This window comes from Amblyraja radiata, chromosome 2 (assembly GCF_010909765.2).
Source record: "Amblyraja radiata isolate CabotCenter1 chromosome 2, sAmbRad1.1.pri, whole genome shotgun sequence".
NCBI lineage: Eukaryota > Metazoa > Chordata > Chondrichthyes > Rajiformes > Rajidae > Amblyraja > Amblyraja radiata.
The window spans coordinates 33,047,244-33,069,722 of NC_045957.1; the positions used below are offsets into that span (position 1 = coordinate 33,047,244).

The 22,479-nt window shown below is 40.9% G+C and overlaps 1 protein-coding gene across 3 annotated transcripts in view; it reads right to left on the reverse strand.

Moving 5' to 3' along the window:
* The window catches only part of esyt2 (extended synaptotagmin 2), a 143,028-nt gene that overhangs the window by 21,624 nt on the left and 98,925 nt on the right, over positions 1 to 22,479 (reverse strand). Inside the window, exons 8-14 of one of the 3 annotated variants that reach the window (XM_033044576.1) lie at positions 14,917 to 15,037; positions 12,599 to 12,775; positions 10,702 to 10,784; positions 7,570 to 7,618; positions 7,268 to 7,357; positions 5,490 to 5,585; positions 1,612 to 1,674 (exon numbers count right to left, since the gene is read on the reverse strand). In XM_033044576.1, coding sequence (XP_032900467.1) covers positions 1,612 to 1,674; positions 5,490 to 5,585; positions 7,268 to 7,357; positions 7,570 to 7,618; positions 10,702 to 10,784; positions 12,599 to 12,775; positions 14,917 to 15,037 — 679 coding nt within the window. Of the gene's footprint in view, positions 1 to 1,611; positions 1,675 to 3,252; positions 3,355 to 5,489; positions 5,586 to 7,267; positions 7,358 to 7,569; positions 7,619 to 10,701; positions 10,785 to 12,598; positions 12,776 to 14,916; positions 15,038 to 22,479 lie in introns of all 3 variants that reach the window. The other 2 variants (XM_033044568.1, XM_033044586.1) reach the window with 2 other exon arrangements.

A 22,479-nucleotide genomic window follows, 5' to 3' on the forward strand; every position in this document is an offset into this window, starting at 1 on the left:
GCTCATGAGTCCAATGTTTTCAGGAGAAGAAATTGGCAGAAAACTGACTAGAGGGGAGCTACAAACGGCAATAAATAAATGATTTATTTTTCTTCCCAAATCAACGATACTCAAAAACAATGACAGTAAAATAACATTTAATGGTGTCTCCACAGATTAATATTATTAATTATTTTTGATAACTTACGAATGAATCCACGTCCACTGCTTACAAAAAAGGTCACTGTAATCCATTGGTAACAACAGTCAGAAAGGGGGGGGGGGGGGGGGGTTATTCTTTGCACACTAACTTAAGTACTATCAAGTTCCCAATTGCGCTCTGCAGCTAAATTAATTTCAAAATAATTGATTAAAATTTATCCCACCACTTTTATTCAGCTCGTTTTCCCCAGTGCTTTGAAATCATAGCTGGGATACGCCGACAGTCCCAGGTGTACATTACTCATGTGAATTTTGAAGGTGAAACTCAGGAGAGGGAAAGGGGATTCTACTTTCACTTGGGAGATATACAAGAACCAGTCATGTTCAATAAAATTAAAACAACAAACCCAAAAACAGTTTTATACCTGTATAAATCCAGAAAAACTACCAAGATAATTAATGAAAAGTTAATCTGTGTCAATTCACGAGGCTAGGCAAATACTTCTATAGTTTGAGTTTCCTTAATTGCTCTGTTTGTATATTTTTCCACCACCACCATAAAATTATAATTTTAATTATCTTTTAATTCGAAATTCATGCAAAGTAATATAACCACCACGGTCCTGAAGATTACAATTCTAATGTAATTTAGTCACTGGGTTAGTAAACAAACTAACAATGATTACCGAAGACCACAGAAAGTCACATTTTCATGCACCCGAAGGAAGCATTTATCTAAATCTACAGACCCATTTTGGCATCATTCCCAGTGCAGTGGATGGTCCTGGAAAGATGGTCCTGAACGGAATGGGTAGTAAAATGGTCATCACCATTAACAGACTGGGCAATTTTATACATCGGCTAACTGAAAGTGACCTAGCTCATGAAACCCATCAACCATGCAAAATCAGCTTAATACCACCATATAAATTCCTTCCAATTTGTTTATCCCACACATTCTCTTCCTCAAACCTGTCCACCATTTGTTCCCCATTTATAGCATTAATTAACCACAATTATAATTAGAGAAAATCTATCAGGAGGAGGTTGTCTTAAACCTTTCAGGCTATGCTGGTCAAAGCAGAATCAACCAGCCTAATCTTGTCCATAAACTTCAGTTCAAGCAAACTATTGTTTGGGCAAAACAATATTCCCTACTCATCCTTCTACCAATTCTTCTCTTGTTGTCAACCCCTCAGCAAAAGGAAAAGGGCCCCTATCCATTTATTCTATCTTGGATCAAATTGCATTTGCCATTTTTCTGTCCAACTGAGCTGTTAAAAGAAATGGCCCAAAGAGTTCAACCACTTAAGAGAATATGCCATCCACGTGATGCATGCTTGCACCATCAGCTCATATTAAACAGTAATTTTCTCACATTTTCTTTATATCAATTAAAAGCCCTAATGCAACCATAGACCCACCCCGGCGTGACTGTGTATGGTCTTCGGTTTTTGATCATCAGATTACCTTTGCTGATTTCATAAAACTGCTCTTCTTCAACCTTTCAGGGTTAAATTCAAATGGATTGCTCTTTGTGCCAGGAAAGAATGAACATAGGAGGGTTAGCAAGTTGCACATGCAATGCATTAACAGCATTCTGTTATAGAAAGAGATGAGCACAACATTCCACACAGAAATCTTGGAATTGAAAAGGGAAGGATTTTAAGCATTAATAGAGCCCCAGAAAACATTTTGCCCGCCGAGCAGTCAGAAACATTGGAGTGAAAGAATGCAGCTGTTCACTTTGAATTATCAATATTGGTTAAATTCACCAGTGCAAAATTAAGCACAGTTTTATAACTGAACAATCTGGCCAAAAGATTTAAGCTTCAGAGGAACAATCGTAAAAAGGATACATCGACTATTAAAGAACAAGTGCATCAATGTAATGAAGTTTCTAACAATCCAAATTAAAAAAGTAAAACAAGGGAATTGGTTTGATTAATAAAGGACATAGACTCTATGAGTTTTAATTCAGTACAGTCTTTAAAAAAATGGATACTGATTATTCTGAAGGTAATAATATCTGGTCAGTCCTTGAATAACCCAAATGGGGATACGAATTTAAGTAAAACCATTTCAGTAAATATGTATGTATTCATCCTGGAGGAAGGAGGAGGGTCCACAGACTCTGTTGCATGGGCAAGAGTCTAAAATCAACAGTCACAGTGAAACACAAAAGTGGTTGATACTGTGATCATTCAGCAGATCAATGATTTTTTTTTTAAAGCTATCTATATCAGCTATGCTTATGGTGCTGATTGAGATCATGCAGAGAGGGACCGACAATTGGAAATAATTTAAATAAGGATAATTGAAATAATTGAATGAAGTGAAAAACCATGGAATCACTTTAGAAATAAATAGAAATTGCAACGGGGAAAGTACAAGGATGCTAGGAATGAATAAATAGTGTTGAACCAGTTGGCTTTCTTCATCCTAGTGAGTTCATCACCACTGGATTACAAATGGACATGCCATGATAAGTACCAGTTTGGCTTTCAAATGACAGACTACTGTCAGTGTATTGTTACTAGTTTTATAGGCTTCCAAATGCAGAAGCATCCAACGAGAAGCAGTGAGCTAATATCTCTGGGACTGTATCCCTACAAAATCCATTGCCTTTGGTAAACAAATGGCAGGATAAACAAAACTTCAATATGGATTTAATTTGGCTTATAATTAATATCCAAAAATTCATACAATCTCCTTGTGCATGACCTCAAGTAAACTACTTTGATATTATTTTCCTCCCTTTGATTCACAATATATTTTGAGATTTATATGTAGTGTAAAAACAGTTCCCTAAGTAAATGTTTTGTTTTTTAATGCAACAAATTAGAGGCTAATATGCCTTCCCAAAAGTAGGCCAGGATTTTCTTCCCTCCCATAAATCATTCCCAGAACAACAAGTATGAAGTGTAACACGTATGTATTCATTTAAAATTATTTTGGAATTGCACATCTGCTTTCTATATCCGAACATGCACCAAAACAATTAACATGCTCTGCAAATTTATTCTGAATTGTAAAACAAAAATCCTGCAATATTGTCCATCCACACTGTAGCACTGCACACAAAAATAGCAAACAGAATAGAGCACTCACAAAAAAGTCTCTAAAGATTGAGCAAGTATTTTCACAAAATACAAGTCCTGCTGCTCTTCTCTCTCGCAAGTATCCACACCCAAAGTTTCCTTCGAAGACATTCTTAAGGAAGATGGAAGTGAAAGAGAAAGCAAAGAGTGATAGGATTGGACAGGTACATGCGGTAGGGAAAGGCAGAAAGGAATATGGGAACAGCCACTTTTTTGGAAAAAAACAGCGAGATTGAGAGAAAGAGCAGCCAATGCATTTAATATCATTATCAAAGAATGCACAATTTATTTTCAATAACAGCGCATGCATAATAAGCAGTTTCTCGACCACTGTCGATATTAGCATCACATTCAGCAATTCAAACTTTATCTGATAAAGGTTCTCTGCGCAAAGCCATCAACTGATTCTTTCACAAAATATCATGTCGATAAGGTCCACAAGAGGGCGAGATCGCGTAATAGGATCTAGCAGAAAACTCTTACATTTCATAGATATATATACGAAATGCTGGAATAACTCAGCAGGACAGAACTGTTAAGTTCATTCTCAGAAGCAAATCGGATTCTGTGTCTTCCAATTTGAGGTAGATTATTTAAGAGGGACAAATAGACCCAATACTTTCATAAGGGATGGCTACATTGTTGAAGATGTTGGATTGTATTCTGGCCAACAGAATTTGGATTCACATTAACCCTTAACTTATTCTGGCCAAAATGAAACCCCACTAAAATAATGCCAAATGTACTGCAAAACTGAAAGGATCTGTTCTGAAGAAAAGGTGGGCTGAAATGTGTGTAACAACATTACATCAGCAATTATGTCTGACCTCCAGTGATCTGCAACAACAACGAGGAATTAGAGAACAAAGAAAAAAATAAAAATAAATCCTGGGATACTTTCCTATTAACGTCATTATCTCAAAACAATCATGTCCAAATGGAGCATCAAATCTGGGGTCCTCCAATGGGAGGCAACATAGCATTAAAAAACATTAGAGATATGAATTAAACCAAAAGACTGACGGAAATTAAAAGATTTTGGAAACAAGACTCTTCAGAATCTTTCATGTATGTGTTCCAGGACCAGGGGGAATTCTCTAAAAGCTCTGAAATGCTGATAGGGTGTCCAACATTTAAAAACAATATATATTTCAGAGGTAGAATTCTGAGCTCCTGCATTTTGAGGAAGATTTTGATTTGCCACAAATTGTTTGATTCTACAATACGGAGCAAATAAGGATCAAAGCTTGGGCTGGTGAGATGAATTTTGATTTTGACCCTTTGAGTTTAAAGGGAGAACAGTGGGCCCCGTAATGCCAGCATCCAAAAAGAATTCCAGTTCTCCACACTTCAACGCCCCCTCCCATTCCCAATCCGACCTCTCTGTCCTGGGTCTCCTCCATTGCCAGAGTGAGCAACAGCAGAAATTGGAGGAACAGCACCTCATATTCCGTCTGGGGTCCTTGCGTCCTTATGGCATTAACATTGAATTCTCCCAATTTGGCTAGCCCGTGCTGTCTCCTCCCCTTCCTTAACCCTCTAGCTGTCTCCTCCCACCCTCCCATCCGCCCGCCCTCGGGCTCCTCCTCCTCCTCCCCTTTTCCTTCTTTCTTTCCCCACCCCCCATCAGTCTGAAGAAGGGTTTCGGCCCGAAACGTCGCCTATTTCCTTCGCTCCATAGATGCTGCTGCACCCGCTGAGTTTCCCCAGCAATTTTGTGTACCTTCCAGTTCTCCACTACATCTGCAGCAATGAAGGTGCCGTGCCCTCGCGGGGAATATCGAGAACAAAATGTGACAAGGTGATTAATAATAATAATAATAATGGATGGGATTTATATAGCGCCTTTCTAATACTCAAGGCGCTTTACATTGCATTATTCATTCACTCCTCAGTCACACTCGGTGGTGGTAAGCTACTTCTGTAGCCACAGCTGCCCTGGGGCAGACTGACGGAAGCGTGGCTGCCAATCTGCGCCTACGGCCCCTCCGACCACCACCAATCACTCACACACATTCACACACAAGCAAAGGTGGGTGAAGTGTCTTGCCCAAGGACACAACGACAGTATGCACTCCAAGCGGGATTCGTACCGGCTACCTCCCGGTTGCCAGCCGAACACTTAGCCCATTGTGCCATCTGTCGTCCCAATACTTTTATACTTTCTCTTTGAAATGGAATAATGCATCGGCACACAAGCAAAACTTTTGTTGAATTATATTAAATTAAAAATGATTTTTGACTTACTGGCAGATTGTTGGCACAGTCCAGATAGATGATGAGTAAGGCAGAAGAAAGCCCATCATTTGCAGTTCCTTGAAGAGCTTTGGTGCTAGCCATTGCCTGGATCAAATGAAACATAAGTTAGATGTTTGGGCAGTTACTCTCATAGACATGCCACATAGGATTCCCCATACCCAATATGAGATAATACAATTAAATTAGATTCACTTCAATGGCATCCTGCACAAGAGTATGCAGTGCAATCTGGTAGTAGTAAACATGTTACTCTAGGGGAGAAAATCTTCAAGGCAGATATCATTCAGTGAATTATACTTGATGACCAAATGTCCCACAAACTCAAACCATAGGAGCATGGCGGAAGAATGGAAGAGGAGGCTATCAGATTACAGTCAGTCACAAGAAGCGGGGGGAGGGGGCGGCCTGCGGCATCATACACACACTAACCACCCCCCGCACGCACGCACACAAACCACAACACACACACTAACCACCCCCTTGATATTATATTAATATTATTCATTTGCTCTTACCCTATCCACTCACGCATAGGGAGAAGGGGGGGGGGGGAGAGGAGGAGGGGGGGCGAGGAGGAGGAGGGGGGGCGAGGAGGAGGAGGGGGGGCGAGGAGGAGGAGGGGGGCGAGGAGGAGGAGGGGGGGCGAGGAGGAGGAGGGGCGGGCGAGGAGGAGGGGGGGCGAGGAGGAGGGGGGGCGAGGAGGAGGGGGGGCGAGGAGGAGGAAGGGAGAGGAGGAGGAAGGGAGAGGAGGAGGAGGGGAGAGGAGGAGGAGGGGCGAGGAGGAGGAGGGGAGAGAGGAGGAGGGGAGCGGGGCAGGCGGCCGGAGAGCGGGCATCAACCAAAGGAAGTGGGATGGGTGACTTCACTCGCAGCACGAGCAACTCGGCGTGGACCCATTGTGACGTCATCAGCAAAAGACAGCCGTTTTTATTTCAAAATTTTGTCAGATTATTGAACATTTTCATTAATAACTCGAGAAATAAAACATGGAATTTTCAGATAAGGCAATTTCGGACTCCGGGGGGGGGGGAGGGGGGAAATCTCTACCGGAATATGTAAAAATGTTACCGTTAGCTCGTCGTTTTGTTGAGAAGATGTGATTATACACGCACACACAAATCCACATACAAGATGAGAGTTTTATAAGTATAGAGAGTATTTAATATGTGCTGAATTAGTTAGTATATCTGAAATCCCTTTCATAAGATATTATTTTTACTTTTCTTTAAAAGAAGAAACGCATCAGTGAAATCAGTAGATTTAGCAAGTGGATCGTAACGAGTAAAAAACTAATGTAGTAATAACTGAGCTTCGTCAGAGAATCATTAAATCCACCATGTCTTGTGCACAAATCAGAGAAAAATATCATAAGAGGAAACCAACATTATAGTATCAAGATAAAGTGTAGAAAATAACGGCTGATGTTTGTTTTAAGTGCTGAAGTAACTCAGCAGGTCGGGCAGCATCTCTGGGGAAAAAGGACGGATGACATTTTGGGTTGGAACCCTGCTTTAGACTAAAAGTAAAGGGGAGTAAAGTTCTGGCCTTTTCCTAACTTCAGTTTCCTCCCCTTTATTTTCATTCTGAAGAAGGGTTCTGATCCAAAACGTCATCTATCTTTTTTCTCCAGAGATACTGCCTGACCCACTGAGTTACTCTAGCACTTTGTGTTGATCTATCAATATAAAGTTTGGATTACATATCCTTCTCCTGAGACGTGATCTAAACGCACTTTGCTTAATCTAACGCACAAAATATTGACGTACCTGAGACAGCAGGTCAGTGTTTGGCAGCAGGGATAGCCACTCCAACTTCATGTGCAACTTTCCTCTGGTCACTTCATCCAATTCAAACCACTGTGAATGGATAAAATGAAAAAACACCAAGAACATTGGACTTGGGTCAAACATCAACACCCATTACAACAGCCCAGGTCTCAAAGTTCCCCCATTTCCATTCCATGCAGACTTAGTGATGTATTTTATTGAAATCCCATTTTCTTTAAGCAATAAATAATAGTCCATTTGTTTCCACTTGTAATGGGGAATGTATGTAACCCAATATATACCTGATCAATTAGCTGCTCCTTCTGAACTTCAACAAGGTCAATCATGAGGCTGAAATGAAATGATAGACATTTTATGACGTCAACATCTTCCAAACAGTTAAAACATTTTAAATCACTACCATGTGCATTTAGTTATTTGGGCAATTCACATCCTCATGTATTCTGCTTTCCAACATGCAGTTCGCTTTTTTGGGGGGGAAAGTAAAATTCTGCAGTGAACATTTTGCTCTGTGACTTGCAATGGCATCAAAAACACCATCACCCTGCCCCATTTCTGTATCTTCCTTCAAAACGTTATCCTTCTAGGATCTACATAACCCACCACCAACACAGGTCAAGTGTCACTTCTTGAAAATCATTGTTGATTTCTGTGCCTTATTCCCAAGTTTTGGAATCCCCCACCTAAATACTCTTTACCCAAGGCCATAAGACCATCAGAGCAGAATTTGATCATTCAACCCATCCAGTCTACTCTGCCATTCAACCATGGTTGATCTAATTTTTCCTCTCACCTCATTCCTCCTGCCTCTCCCTGTAACAAGTTCATGCAAGTTATAAGAGTAGAATTGGGCCATTCGGTCCATCGAGTATACTCCGTCATTCAAGCATGGCTGATCTTTGACACCCTTGCTAATCAATAATCTATCAAACTCTGCTTTACAAAATACTCAATGACTTGGCCTCCACAGCCATCTGTGGCAATGAGTTCCACAGATTCACCCTCTCCAGCTGAATAAATTCCACCTCATCTCCATTTCCAAGGTACGTCCTTTTATTCTGAGGCTGTGCCCTCTGGTTCTAGACTCTCCCATTACTGGAAACATCCTTTCCCCATCTATTCTATCGAGGTGTTTCATGATCGGGTAAGTTTCAATGAGATTCCCCGCCCCCCCCCCTCATCCTTCTAAACTCCAGAAATTACAGGTCTAGAGCCTCCTCATGGTCTACCCAATCATCCCTGGGATCATTCTCGTAAACTTCCTCTGGACCCTCTCCAAAGCCAGCACATCCTTCCTCAGATATGCGGCCCAAAACTGATCACAATATTCCAAATGTGGCCTCACCAGCACCTGATAAAGCCTCAGCATTACATCATTGCTTTTATATTCTATTCCTCTCAAAATGAATGCTGTCATTGCATTTGTTTTCCTTCCCGCCGACCTAACCTGCAAATTAACCTTTTGGGAATTCTGCACCAGCTCTCCCACGTCCCTTTGCACCTCCAATTTCTCAATCCTCTCAAATTTAGAAAGTAGTCAATGCCTTTATTTCTTCTACCAAAGTGGATGACCGTACATTTTACTACACTGTGATCCATTTGCCACTTCATTGCCCACACTCCCAGCTTGTCCAAGTCCTTTTGCAGCCTCCCTGCTTCCGCAGTATTACCTGCCTCTCCACCTTTCCTCGTATTGTCTGCAAACTTGGCCGCAAAGCCATCAACTCCCTCAACCAGTTTATTAACATATAAGGTGAAAAGTAACAGACCTACCACCGACCCCTGCGGAATCCGGTGGTATCAATCAATCAACAGTCAATCCAAAAAATTGTCTCCTTTATTCCCACTCTTTGTTTTGTGCCAGTGAGCCAATCTTCTATCCATGCTGATACCTTACCTCGAATACCAAGGGCTCATAACTTGTTTAGCAGCATCTTCTTTATCACCTTGTCCATGTGATGCCCCTTTCAGGGAGCTATGTACCCCAAAATCCCTCTGTACATTAAATCTCCCAAGGATCAGTGGTGCTTTATTGTCACATGTGCGAAGCTCAAATGTACAATTAAATTATTTTCTTCCAAACAGTCCAGTAGAGTATCCCAATTAGCAATTGTACAGAAATAGTCTACTGAGCTCGCATGCAAGATGGCAAGGCATCATTTTCCAAGTCCAGTCCATGCTCTAACTGTTATGAGCGGTGTCTGATTCAGGCAAACCCCAGGCTGCTGCAGGCCTCCAGCCATCGCCTTCCTTGGTCAACTAGCAAACACGTCTTTCTTCCGTCCACCTTTGTTCCCCGGGGGCGAGTCCAGCAGCCGACCTAGAGGGCACGGTAGGTCAGAGCCCGGTTCCTTCCAGCCCTGCTCCTCTCCCCTTACTTCCGTCGTCATTACCGGCTCCTTCCTCCCAGTCTCTGGTCTTCTGAGGATGAGCAGCAGCGGCTCGGCAGGCTCCCACTTCCGGGCAGCAGTCCACTAGGTCTTCCAAGCATGGGCTAACTTGGCTGCTACCACTGCAGGCCACATAATGCCGGGTCCTACGTTCGGCCGCCGTCCGCGCAGGGTTCCGCATTCCGCCACGGTCCTGCCATTTACTGTATGGTTTACTCTTGCAATTGACCTCACAAAATGCATTTACCTTACATCTGTTGGGATTAAAATCCATCAGCCATTTCTCAGCCCCAATTACCAACTGATACATAAACTGATGAATCCTTTGACAACCTTCTTCACTGTCTATAACCTGATCAGTCTGTGGACCATCTGTAAATATCAATCATACCACTTACATTTTCACAAACAGAGGTCCCAACACTGATCCGCACGGAACACCACTGGTCAGAGACTTCCAGTCAAAAAATACCCCTCCACTATTACCTTGGTCTCCGACCAAGCCAATTTTGTTTCCAGCTTACCAACTCACCCGCCTACAATTAGGGATATCATTAAATGCTTAATTAAAGTCCACATAGATTGCCTTATCGTTGTCAATCATCTTCATCGCCTCCTCAAAAAACTTAGTTTGGCACTCCTTGTGAGAAGGAGGTGTGAAGGAGGTGATGGATTCAGGAGTTGGATAGCAGTTGGGAAGAAGTGGTGAAGGAACCCTTCATTCCCACAGCCAATGTGTTCACCTCGTCTCCAACAACACCACTTCCACCAACTTACACCCAACTTAAAGATGCACCACCAATTCAATCTGATCCTCCTCCAATTTGTTCCACCAAGCGGGAAAATTGTTCCCTGAGCTGTGACCAACTTCTAATTGTTTCTCTTCTTACCTGAAACCCCACCCCGACTTAACTAAACAGAGGCACAACAACATTGCACAAAAGGGTGCAATCTTTTGCCTCTCTTTTCATTTATACGTTCATCAATCTTCAATCAATACAATACAAAACTGTTAACTTTTACCTGCCCAGGAAATCATCTTTGTCTGGGTCTTCGTCAAAAAGTTCAACCTCCATTAACTGGCCAGGAGTCTCATAAATCAGTGCCTATTGATAGAAAATATTTATACTAAATTGCACAGAACAAAATTAGGGGCTATTTTTGCAGAAAATACAAAGGAGTTACTTTTAAAATCTCATTTTTTCATAATTTTGCATGATATAGGACCCCAGTCAACTCTATACAAGCAATTATTTCTCATATGCCCATTAACTCCCCCAATTCTCCTACACCCGGCAACGTATAGAAGCCAATAAATCGACCAGCACATCTATTTGTTATAGGAAGAATCCAAAGCACAGACAATCCCCGACTGATACAATAAGCGACTTGCGTAAACAACTCTGTACTCAGTCCATAGTGCAATCAAGACAGTTTGTAATTCCCTCAACACTGTACGATCACCCAAGTTTACTTCAGAAACAAGCCAGCAATGGCGGCGGTGCTTACCCAGAAGGCCTTGCAAAACAGAAAGTACCTCAGACGCTGCTGAGAGTTAATGCTCTCGGAGAAAGACAAAATGCTGGAGTAACTCAGCGGGTCAGGCAGCATCTCTGGAGAAAATGGATGGGCGATGTTTCAGATCAAGACCCTTCTTCAGACTCACAGTGAGTTATTTCAGGCAGGGGATAGTTATGGTGATTCTGACTTACATAAAATCTGACGTACGCAAGGGCTTACAGAAATTATTAGATCTCAAATCACACAATAAGCCTCAATCATCTTAATTAAAAAGTAATTAAAAGTAAATGTTCTTAAAACTTACTTTCTGGGACTTAATGAAAAAAAGACAGAGGTGATTTTGTTTGGCCCCAATGGCTGCCGTGAACCTCCCTTTGTTGACTTGGGTCCACTGGCATTGTCCGTAAAGCCAACAGTTTTAAACCTGGGTTTTAGGATGGACGGTGATTTTAAACTAGATAAACAAATAGGCGCGGTGGTTAAGTCCAGCTTCTTTCACCTAAGGAAGCTGGCAAAGGTGAAGCCCATCCTCGAGCGGCAGCATTTTGAAACAGTAATCCATGCCTTTATTACATCTAGGCTGGATAACACACTCTACTCTGGAGTTGCACGAGCTTCATTGGCTCGTCTCCAGCTGGTTCAAAATGCTGCCACTCGCCTTTTGACCGGAACTCGAAAGAGGGAGCACATTACGCCAATTTTGGCCTCCCTTCACTGGCTCCCAGTGCACTTTCGAGTTCATTTTTAAATTCTTTTATTTGTTTTCAAATCGTTGAATGGGCTCTCCCCGCCTTACCTCTCTGAGCTGCTCCACCTATATGCTCCTGCCCGGTGCCTCCGGTCAGCTGATCAGCTGCTCCTTGAGGTACCACGGTCTAAGCGGAAGCTCAGAGGGGATAGAGCCTTTTCTGTTGCTGCTCCGGCACTTTGGAACACCTTGCCGTTGCACATCAGACAGGCCCCCTCACTGTCCATCTTCAAATCCTCCCTAAAAACTCATTTTTATTCTCTGGCTTTCGACACTGGCTGAGACATTGCTCCTGTTCTTAGTGCTTTTAATGTCTTTTAATTTTTACTGTTTTTAGTCCTTCGTTTTACGGTTTTTAATGGTTTGTAATAACTTTTTGTCCATGAGTTCTCATGTACAGCACTTTGTGGCAACTGCGGTTGTTTAAAGCGCTTTATAAATAAAGTTTATTATTATTATTATTATTATTATTAAAACTTACTGAAATGCATACTCCATGCATATAGCATCTTCTAAATGGGCAATTAAAATTATTCTGGTATTGAATGACCTGGGCAAGTGTCCATGGAATTTTGGAGAATGCATAATGATTGAACTCTACAGTAACTGCACACAGAATGAGTAAAACAGTATAAACACAAGCATATCTACCTCGTAAACCTCATTCCACTTTGGATTTAGATTTTCCTTGATGGTTTTGCTTTGGAACATCTGGTTACCAATACGAATAATACCATATGGGTCAGATTTTCCTTTTGCAAGTCCCCTCAAAAACGAGTCCTTCCACATCAGATCCTGAGCTTCAATGAAATATATTCTTAGGAATCCCTATGAAGAAAGAGCCATAAAATAGTAAATTGAAATAAATTAAATTAACCAATCCTACATAATAATTAGAATTAAGGGGCTGTCCCACTGCGGCGACCTAATTGGCGAGTTTAGAAGAGTTTGAAAAAGTGTCATGTTGAAGACCTCCTTCGACTATGTTGAAGATTAGCTTTGACTAGCTTCAGGAAAATTGGACACCGAATAGTGGAGAGTGAAGACGACCTCCTTCGATCTACCTTCGACTATGTTGAAGACTATCTACAACTACCTTAGATTACCTTCGACTACCCTCAATTACCTACGAATAACGTGCCAACCTACTATGACCTACTTAGACTAAACCTAAGAGTAAAAAAAATATATTGATTTTATCCATGGCGACCTTTTTTCACTCGCGGGCATTTTTCAGCATGTTGAAAAATACCCCGCGACCTAGCTGAGGCCTCGAATACGCAGGGACTACTCTCGAGCATGAAGGAGAGTTACAAAAACCTCCTATGACCTCGTGTCGACCGTGCTGAGAGTATGAGTCGAGGGCAAACTCTTCTAGGTCGCCGCAGTGGGAGAGCCCCTTTAGATGAGGAGTGATTATGCTAGCAATTTTGTTGCTGTTTTCAAAGAACATCAGTCATGTAAAACAACCAAATAGAATAAGTTGTTAGCAACGTGTCATTTACAGAAAGAAATCAAGGAGAGTTGACACAAAATGCTGGAGTAACTCAGCGGGACAGGCAGCATCTCTGGAGAGAAGGTATGGGTGACGTTTCAGGTCGAGCCCCTTCAAGGAGAGTTGTTTGATATTTGACTCAGTTAAAGCTTTCATAGTTTTACCATTGCACTAGGTTTGGTGGATGGCTGGAATATAAAATGTATCAATACCTCGAATAGAAGAGGTTCCAAACATGCTATTATTGAACCTTTCAGGGCGTAGGGCATTGATCCCTGCACATTTTCTGTTACACGGATGAATTTTGTATCATCCAATTATCAACCATTTCCAAATGAAAGCAGAAATTTAACGCACTGGAGGAAACAAAAGTATCACAATCGGATGGGAGTTCTGATAATACTCCAATGATTTCCACTTTAAATGACATTCAATGGTAAATAAAACCAGCGTGGCTCAGTTGGATGCTTGCTAACCTGGTAGGATGTTGGCTTCAGTCCAATTCTTGAGCCTTCAGTACAAAAACCTAGCCTGGCACTCTAGTGCTGTTCTGAATGAACACCCTTTAACTACGCTCTCTGGTATATGTAATGGACTAGGTGGCACTATTTTAAAAGGCTGTGTAGCTAGCATTTGCCCCAGTATTCAGGACAATGTTTATCAATCAATAAAAACCAGCGCAGGGATTTTCCCCCCCCTCGCTGGTGTTATGAAAGCGTGCTATGTGTAAATTTACCATCGATTTCTTGCAATACAATAGGGATTATGTTGAAAGGTATTTCATTTAAGCATCAAACGTGGAAAAAGGCTATTTAAATGAAAGTATTTACTACCCCATAATGCTGCCATTTTAGTTTCCTGGAAGTAGAAACTACTGAAATGAATTTGTTTTGTAATTCTGTAAATTCTCTGCAACACAAGATTGTCCCGATGCATGCACATATAAATCTCTTGAACATTTCGTAAATGTTTCTCTATGGAAGACCATTAAGCCATCTCTTTGCCAAAGAAACATTCAAAATCCCCACTGCCCTGCTGTAAAGTTAATCAACTTGTATCTTAGTTTAGTTTAGTTTATTGTCACATGTACCGAGGTACAGTGAAAAACTTTTGTTGCATGCTAACCAGTCAGTGGAAAGACAATACATGATTACAATCGAGCCATGCACAGTGTACAGATACATAATGAAATAACGTTCAGTGCAAGATAAAGCCAGTGAAGACTATTCACAGATAGTCCGAGGGTCACCAATGAGGCAGATAGTAGTTCAGCACTGCTCTCTAGTTGTGGTGGGATGGTTCAGTTGCCTGATACCAGCAGGGGAGAAAGAGGCAAGCTTGTGAACAAATGATATGCTGATAACTGTTATGCAAGCAAATCCAAATGTTACCAGCATCAATTTCAAACAGGTCCTTCAATTTAAAGCTAATACAAAGAATACAAGTGCTTGGCAAACATTACTCTGGAACTTACCTTTGGTACTGGGAACCGCAGCTGATCTAACTGCACCTCGTTCACAAGAGGCACGCTGATACGATTGGGCAGCACCATATAGTTGGACATGATATCAAGGATGATGGTATCTGACAATCCACTGAGGAAAACAGGATATAAATGTGATTAAAGCCATCCAGAGATGACACAAACTTATCACGTGCATTAAAAATTTGCAGATGGAATCATCTACAAAAAAGGTTGATTTTGTTCTCTCATCTTGTGCCACTTCCTATGTTTGTTTTGTATTTGTAGCAGCTGCAGCATTTTGCTTTATTTCCGTAACATATGCAAACTTTTAATCTGGAGCCTGAAATAGTAAATTGCCACCGGGTTTCCGAGACCAAACATTATTACACTCCTGAAGAGTTACTCCAGCATTTTTTGCTTATCTTTGATGTAAACCAGCATCTGCAGTTCCTCCCTGTGCGGTATTACACTCCATATAACTGTAGTCACTGCGGGATAATAAGAATAAGAATGGGCGATCTTGGAGACACTGTTCAGACAAATCTACTGCGAATTGAATAATATAATACATATCTATTTACAAAACATAATTTCATTCATTATGCTATAAAGGTATACTACAGGACATTCATTATTAAAAACTAAAGTCAAAGAATAATATACACTGAAGTGTTTAGTATCTAAATAATTACGTTTTTTTTAATGAAATGATCTGGCGACATAAAGATATCCTTATCTGATCAATACTCCTCGAAAAGACTAATAAAAGACACATTCTATCTCAATGAAACGCCAAAGATTAATCTTTAACAATTATTACTTTTAAAAGCAACAATTCAAACATTTAAGGGGAGAATGGTCAAAATCTTGTTCAACATTAATTCTAGATCCTGGGAAGTCAATATTGCTGACAAATTGAAGTCTCTAAAATTGATGCATAAAAATAACTTTCTTCTGTTGCTCATAAGCGAACATCCACAAATCTCTTGGATGCCTATGGAGAAAATACTGGCACACCTAGAAGCACACCAACCACCAATGCTGTTCAATTCTGCAGGTAATGTGTGCTGTTCTGTAAATAAAATTATTTGGTCTATTTGGCAGATTCAGTTCTTTGTGTTTTCGAAGATAAAAGTAAATGCAAAATACAGAGCAAATATATGAGCGCCATTAGATATTTATTATTCCATACTGCTGTACAAATCAAGCTTTAAATTGCAACCAGATATATTATTTTGTTTTTAAGGGTTTGAAGATAGGTTTCCCACCAACTTCATTAGGTTGCATTTTTATATACCAAGGGCTGGGGGAGAGAAAGGTTGGTCATGGCAAATCTAATACTAGTCTGGTTTAATGTCACCAATTCACCAAATGTGAAGCGACATCTTCTACATCTTCCAGCAGAGGGCAACGGTGACTCAGTATTCTGGTTTTCACTCTCGCGCTTTCCATCGACAGAACTAATACATGATTATTTTTTTAATCAATGAAACAAAACTGAAGGTGTTGGTCAACTATTGCCCAACTACAACCACTGCCTCAAGAAAAAGCAGGCAATAGAAGCGGTAATCACTTTGTACCAAAAAAACAGAATTCTAATCTTGGAGCTAAAGATACTGGAGATAATGGAAATTGGAGCAAAAGGGCAAATTCCTGGAGGAACTCAGCAGGTCAAGCTCAAGTCAAGTCAAGTCAAGTTTATTCGTACAAGCTGTACTTGCTCCAAAAAATATGGTGGTGTTTTGGGTCCAGATCCTGCAACAAGACTGAGAGTAGGGAAGGAAGATAGCCAGTAAAAAGAAGAGAGAGAGAGAGCGCGAGAGAGAGAGAGCGCGCGAGAGAGAGAGAGCTCGCGAGAGAGAGAGATCGCGAGAGAGAGAGATCGCGAGAGAGAGCGCGAGAGAGAGCGCGCGAGAGAGAGAGCGCGAGAGAGAGAGAGCGCGAGAGAGAGAGCGCGAGAGCGGATACAAGAGGCAGGTGGACTCAGAAAGGGTGAAGGATGACAAGTAAAATGGACCTGATTGGGGAGGGGGAAAGGTGAAGATGGGAGACAGAGGCAGGTGGGCAATGGGTAGAGAACAAGGAACAAAATAAGGGCAGATGGAACCAGATGCGTGGTGGGGGGGAATGCAGCGCCGGAGACCTGGGTTCGATCCTGACTACGGGTGCTGTCTGTACAGAGTTTGTACGTTCTCCCCGTGAAATGCGTGGGTTTTTCCGAGATCTTCAGTTTCCTCCCACACTCCAAAGACGTACAGGTTTGCAGCTTGGTAAATGTAAAGATTGTCCCTATTGGGTATAGGATAGTGTTAATGTGTGGGGATCGCTGGTCGGCGCGGACCCGATAGGTCGAAAGGGCCTGGTTCCGTACTGTATCTCTAAACTAAACTAAAGGTCTGACTCACTCTATAATTTATACCAAGGTAATATCAGAGGATAATGATGATGATGATGGTATTTGAACAGGTTCCTTCGAGGTTGGTTAGAGTGAACCAAAGAAATGAGACAGTCAAATGCAATTCTAATCCAATATTTCCAATCATTCCCATTGCACAGAAATGCTGTTTGCAATACTAGTAGAATCCCTCTCAAGGGAATAGGCTGCTACGAAAATTAAATTATTGCTGAAAGCTCCTTCAAGATAAATTAACCAAGGATGACTGTGGACTTTTGAGTAAATTTGAGGAAGAATTCCACACTGATTCCCAATCAATCAAACAAAGTATACATCAGGATCAAGGGTACAGTACAATGATAGACAGTGCAGTTAATAGCATTTTACAATATATTAACCATGATGCGATGTTAAGGGAAAGGATAAGCTCTTTGAGAAATAGATGAACTGTCGATCTATAATTTGTGCAGCCATATAACACCAAAACCAATAGTTCCGAATTCTACTTGTATTTATACAATTCCTCTTGAACTAAGATCACATTTGCAAGCACCACGTCGATTCCATGCTGACCACGTCAGAATCACTACTTGGATGACATCATCCAAATATAGGCAGGTCATTCAACTATATTAATTTACATCATGGATACATTCAATTTTGAAGTAGCCAAAATTATTCATTTTGAACTGCTTTTCCACAGCCACGAGTCATAATATTTAACCCTGCAGCACATTTTTACTATATAGTTCTTAAATTATATATTTTTCTTTGATCTTTTAGTTGCATTTTCACTGTTCAATTATTGCTCCTAAACAAGTTAATGTTTAGGCCACCTTACACCATACCATGGCTAAACGTTTGTCAATTATATGAAGTACACTGCCACAGTAGTGGTACATTTTATACTGATGCATACTTTGAATTTTTTCTAGTGATTGGGAATCAATAAGGAACCATGTTGCACAGGTTGTGGCACAGTCTCACAGCCACTAGAGCTGCTGGCTCACTGCACCAGAAACTTGGGGTTGGATCCTGACCTCAGGTGCTGCCTGTGTGGAGTTCGCACTTTTTCCTCTGTGACATGGGATTCTTCCGGGTGCTCCGGATTCCTCCCACATCCCAAAGACGTGTAGGTTACTTGGCCTCTGTAAATTGCCCCTAGTGTGTAGGGAATGGATGAGAAAGTATGATAGCATAGAACTAGTATGTGCGATGATCGGCATGGAATCAATGGGCTGAAAAGCCTGTTTCCATGCTATATCTCTAAACTAAACTAATAGCTAGCAACAATCTACCCATCTCAGCCTTGATAATTGAAATTGACACAGCAACCGCATTTTGGGAGAGGTAGTTCCAGATTTTCACAGTCCATTGCGCGTGTAAAAAAAATAGCCGAATGGATCAGCATGAACGAGAAAGGCCGAAGGGCTGTTTCTGTGCTGCATATCTGCAACACTAAAATTAAGGAGCCAAGTGATTTTAGAAATAAAGGTTATGCCATTTCCTTCTGGATGAACCTACTGAAATATAAATTCTGTGTCTGCCCCAACAATAAAAAATACAATTGCGACCTGGAAGATCAGAGATTTGAGGCTGGGGATGGGACACACAATTGGTTTTAGGGGTTCAGATTTAAGATTTGTAATGCAGCTTGTGGGATGCTTGGCTTAATTCACGAGAAAAGATGTTGCTGTAGTGAAAGACTTGAAAGAAATGACACAAGCTGCAAGTTTAAACATGACGTACTACTAATCATATGCACACATTTGATATAATAGGGGGATACACACAACTGTAATTGATGGATACATGGAATTGTTGCATTATTAATAATGTAACATTTGTGCTGTGATGACCTTAGGGTGTGACTACAACTGCTGCCTATGTTCCCTGCTTAAACACTCGCTCTTTGTACAAACTGAAAAAACTGGTTATCACATTCTGGTGTCGTAAATGATTTGTGAATCGCGAGCAGTGAGAAAGCTGTAGGAGCAGAATACGTGGAACACCTGAAGCCATTCTGGCTCAAATTAACATCAACATAAGAGTTAACTGATCCTCCTCTGCCAGGCTCTCTATTTTGAATCAGCTCCAGATGCAACCTATTTTGTTCAGCGGAATGGGTGGAGGCAAGAGCAGTTTAATGGATCATAAAAACGCAGTGATGTAGGAAGTAACCACCTCACCGGCAAATTCCAGAGCAGAAAGTACACACCTGCACACCACACCTCCGTCCCACCCATAAGGTTCACCTGAAGTTATTGATGTAGCTACGCACTCCATTCAACGTGGATTTTTGAATTAGTTTAGTTTAGAGATACAGTGTGGAAACAGGCCCTTTCGGCCCACCGAGTCTGCGCTGACCAACGATGCTAGCATTATCCTACACACTTGGGACAATTTACAACTTTTTACCGAACCCAATTAACCTACAAACCTGTATGTCTCAAGAGTGTGGGAGAAAACCAGAGCACCTGGGGAAAACCCATGTGGTCATGGAGAGAATGTGCAAACTCCATACAGCCAGCACCCGCAGTCAGGATTTAGCCCGGGTCTCTGGCGCTGTGAGGCAGCAACTCTACTACTGCCCCACCGTGACACCCTAAGAAATATATTTTTTAAACTTTGCTTATATCATGGAATGATGTATTTACTCATAATCAGCATGACAAAATTGATTCTGTTCAGTTTCATATTTGATGTGCATAAACTATTTCCCACATTACAACAGTGGTTACATTTCAATAAAGATGTAACTGGTTATAAAATACTTTGGGACAGCCCAAAATCACGTTAGGCATATTTGAAGAAGGGTTTCGGCCCGAAACGTTGCCTATTTCCTTCGCTCCATGGATGCTGCTGCACCCGCCGAGTTTCTGCAGCTTTTGTGTGTACCTTACTAATGAAAGTCTCCTTTCATTTTGGGAAGCCAATATATTTGGAAGTTTAAACATTAATGTAGTATTTTCCATTGCTGTACATATGTGCACAATTAAAATTTGTGCACATTAACTGAAAGAAATATGGTCAGAAATGAAATTTGTATGCCAACTGGACAGAGGGAGGATGTGGGATCAAAATAGTGACTGCAAATGGTGGTGGAAAGATGTTATTCTGTGACATATGATGATCCACAGGGATTTGTGCTGAGGCCTCTAATGTTGTGATATATATCAATGACTTGGATGTAAATATCAGATGGGTTGGGTAGTTAGTTTGCAGATGGTACAAAAATTGGTGAAGTTGCGGACAGTGAAGAAGGCTATCAAAAATACAGTAGGATATAGGTCAGATAGAGACATGGGCAGGAAATGGCAAATACCATTTAATTAGGACCAGTGAAAGGTGTTGCACTAAGTGAGGTCAAATGCAAGGAGAAAGAATATAGTTTAAGGCAAGGCTCTGAACAGTGTTGATGTGCAGAGCGATCCTGGGTTTCAAAGTCCATAGCTCCCTGCAAATAGCAACACAAGTAAATAGAAAGGTAAAAATGCCACATGATATGCCTGCCTTTATCAGCTGAGTTATTGAATATAACAGTCAGGAAGTCATGTTACAGCTTCATAAAACTTTAGTTTGGCCACATTTGGAGTAGTGTGTGCAGATCTTGTTTCTTTTTTTACAGATAGGACGTGGAGGGTTTGGAAAGAGTGTTGTCTGATTTGGTGGGTATGAGCTATAAGGAAAGGTTGGACAAACTTGGATTGTTTTCACTGGAGCTTCGGAGGCTGAGGTGAGACTTTATTATAAAACTATGAAAGCATAGATAGGTAGACAGTCAGAATTTTTTTCACCCTCAAAGTGAAATTGTTAAATACTAGAGGGCATATGTTTAAGGTCAAAAGAGGGAAAGTTTAAAAGCCACAGAGAGTGATGTGCTGCCAGAAGAGGTGGTGGAAACAGCTAAGTGGCTTTTGTGAAGCTTTTAAACAGGCACATGAAAATGCAGGGAATGGAGGAATATGGATCATGTGCAGTCAGGAGGAATTAGTTTAAACTTGGCATCATGTTCAACATGGGTATAGTGGGCGGAGGAGCCTGTTCCCATGCTTTACTATTCTATGCTCTACATGCAGATAATACAAAAGAGAAACATGTCAGAAATGACACCATTCCATACAGAATTAAGGTCAGGGAAACAAAATGAGTAACCAAGGCACTCCTTGTTGTCAAGTTCCACCCACTAACTGTTCCTATTGGTAAACAAGCAAAGCCAATATTAAACAATAGTTAGTACCTGCAGAGATATTTAGTGACATTGTGTTCCATAACCAATGTGCTCTGAATATGATGTTCCGTTTAATTGTTGTGCATTAAAAGCCAGTTGATGTGGTCAAAAACAAATCATACAATCTTTGGATAAATGAGAATAAAAACTTGCTTTGTTGTAAAGGTAAAATTGGTACATTAGATAACAGGAATTCTCACAATCTTCACATCGGATATGGAACCTTTATAAATTACTCCTACTAATTTAAATATTCTGACACCATTCAATATCGACACACTAAAATATTACACTAGCGATTATTTAACCAACCTGCAATTTATTTTGAAATTCAATTTTTGGAATCTAACAAATGCTTTGAGAGCTAGATCAGTGAACCATGCAAACAACGTGTTCTTCATTGGAACACATTCTTGGCTCATGGCAACCAAAATGGGCATTGATATCAAACCAGTTATCTGATAATTCCATCAAGTAGGAAATACTTTGAAAAAAAAATAACAACATTTAACTGAGTGCACACTTTAGTGCATCAACAGTGCCATTCTTCCCCCAAACACTACACCCTCATTCTGATCCAACGGCATGGTATCCAGACACTACTGTTTGAAGAACTAGTAATCGTCATATGGAATTAAGAAGCGAGTAGGTAATTCACCTTCACAAAAGATTATTTTCTGGAATTAGTTTACATTGCCATGCCTCACAGCGTGACTTGCTTACAGATAAAAGTAACAGCATGGAGCATTTATCTGTAATGTCCTTTTTGCTTGGGAAGTTATTTATATTGAGAACCTCCATTGATTACAGCAATAGAAACTCAATAACTGCTCTGCAGTAAATCAATAGCCTGCATGACTGATGAACTGCCAGCGTTGCACTATATTTACTATTCATTACTTAAGTACAATAGGTAATGCAACCAAGATTATTGCTAGTCTCCCAT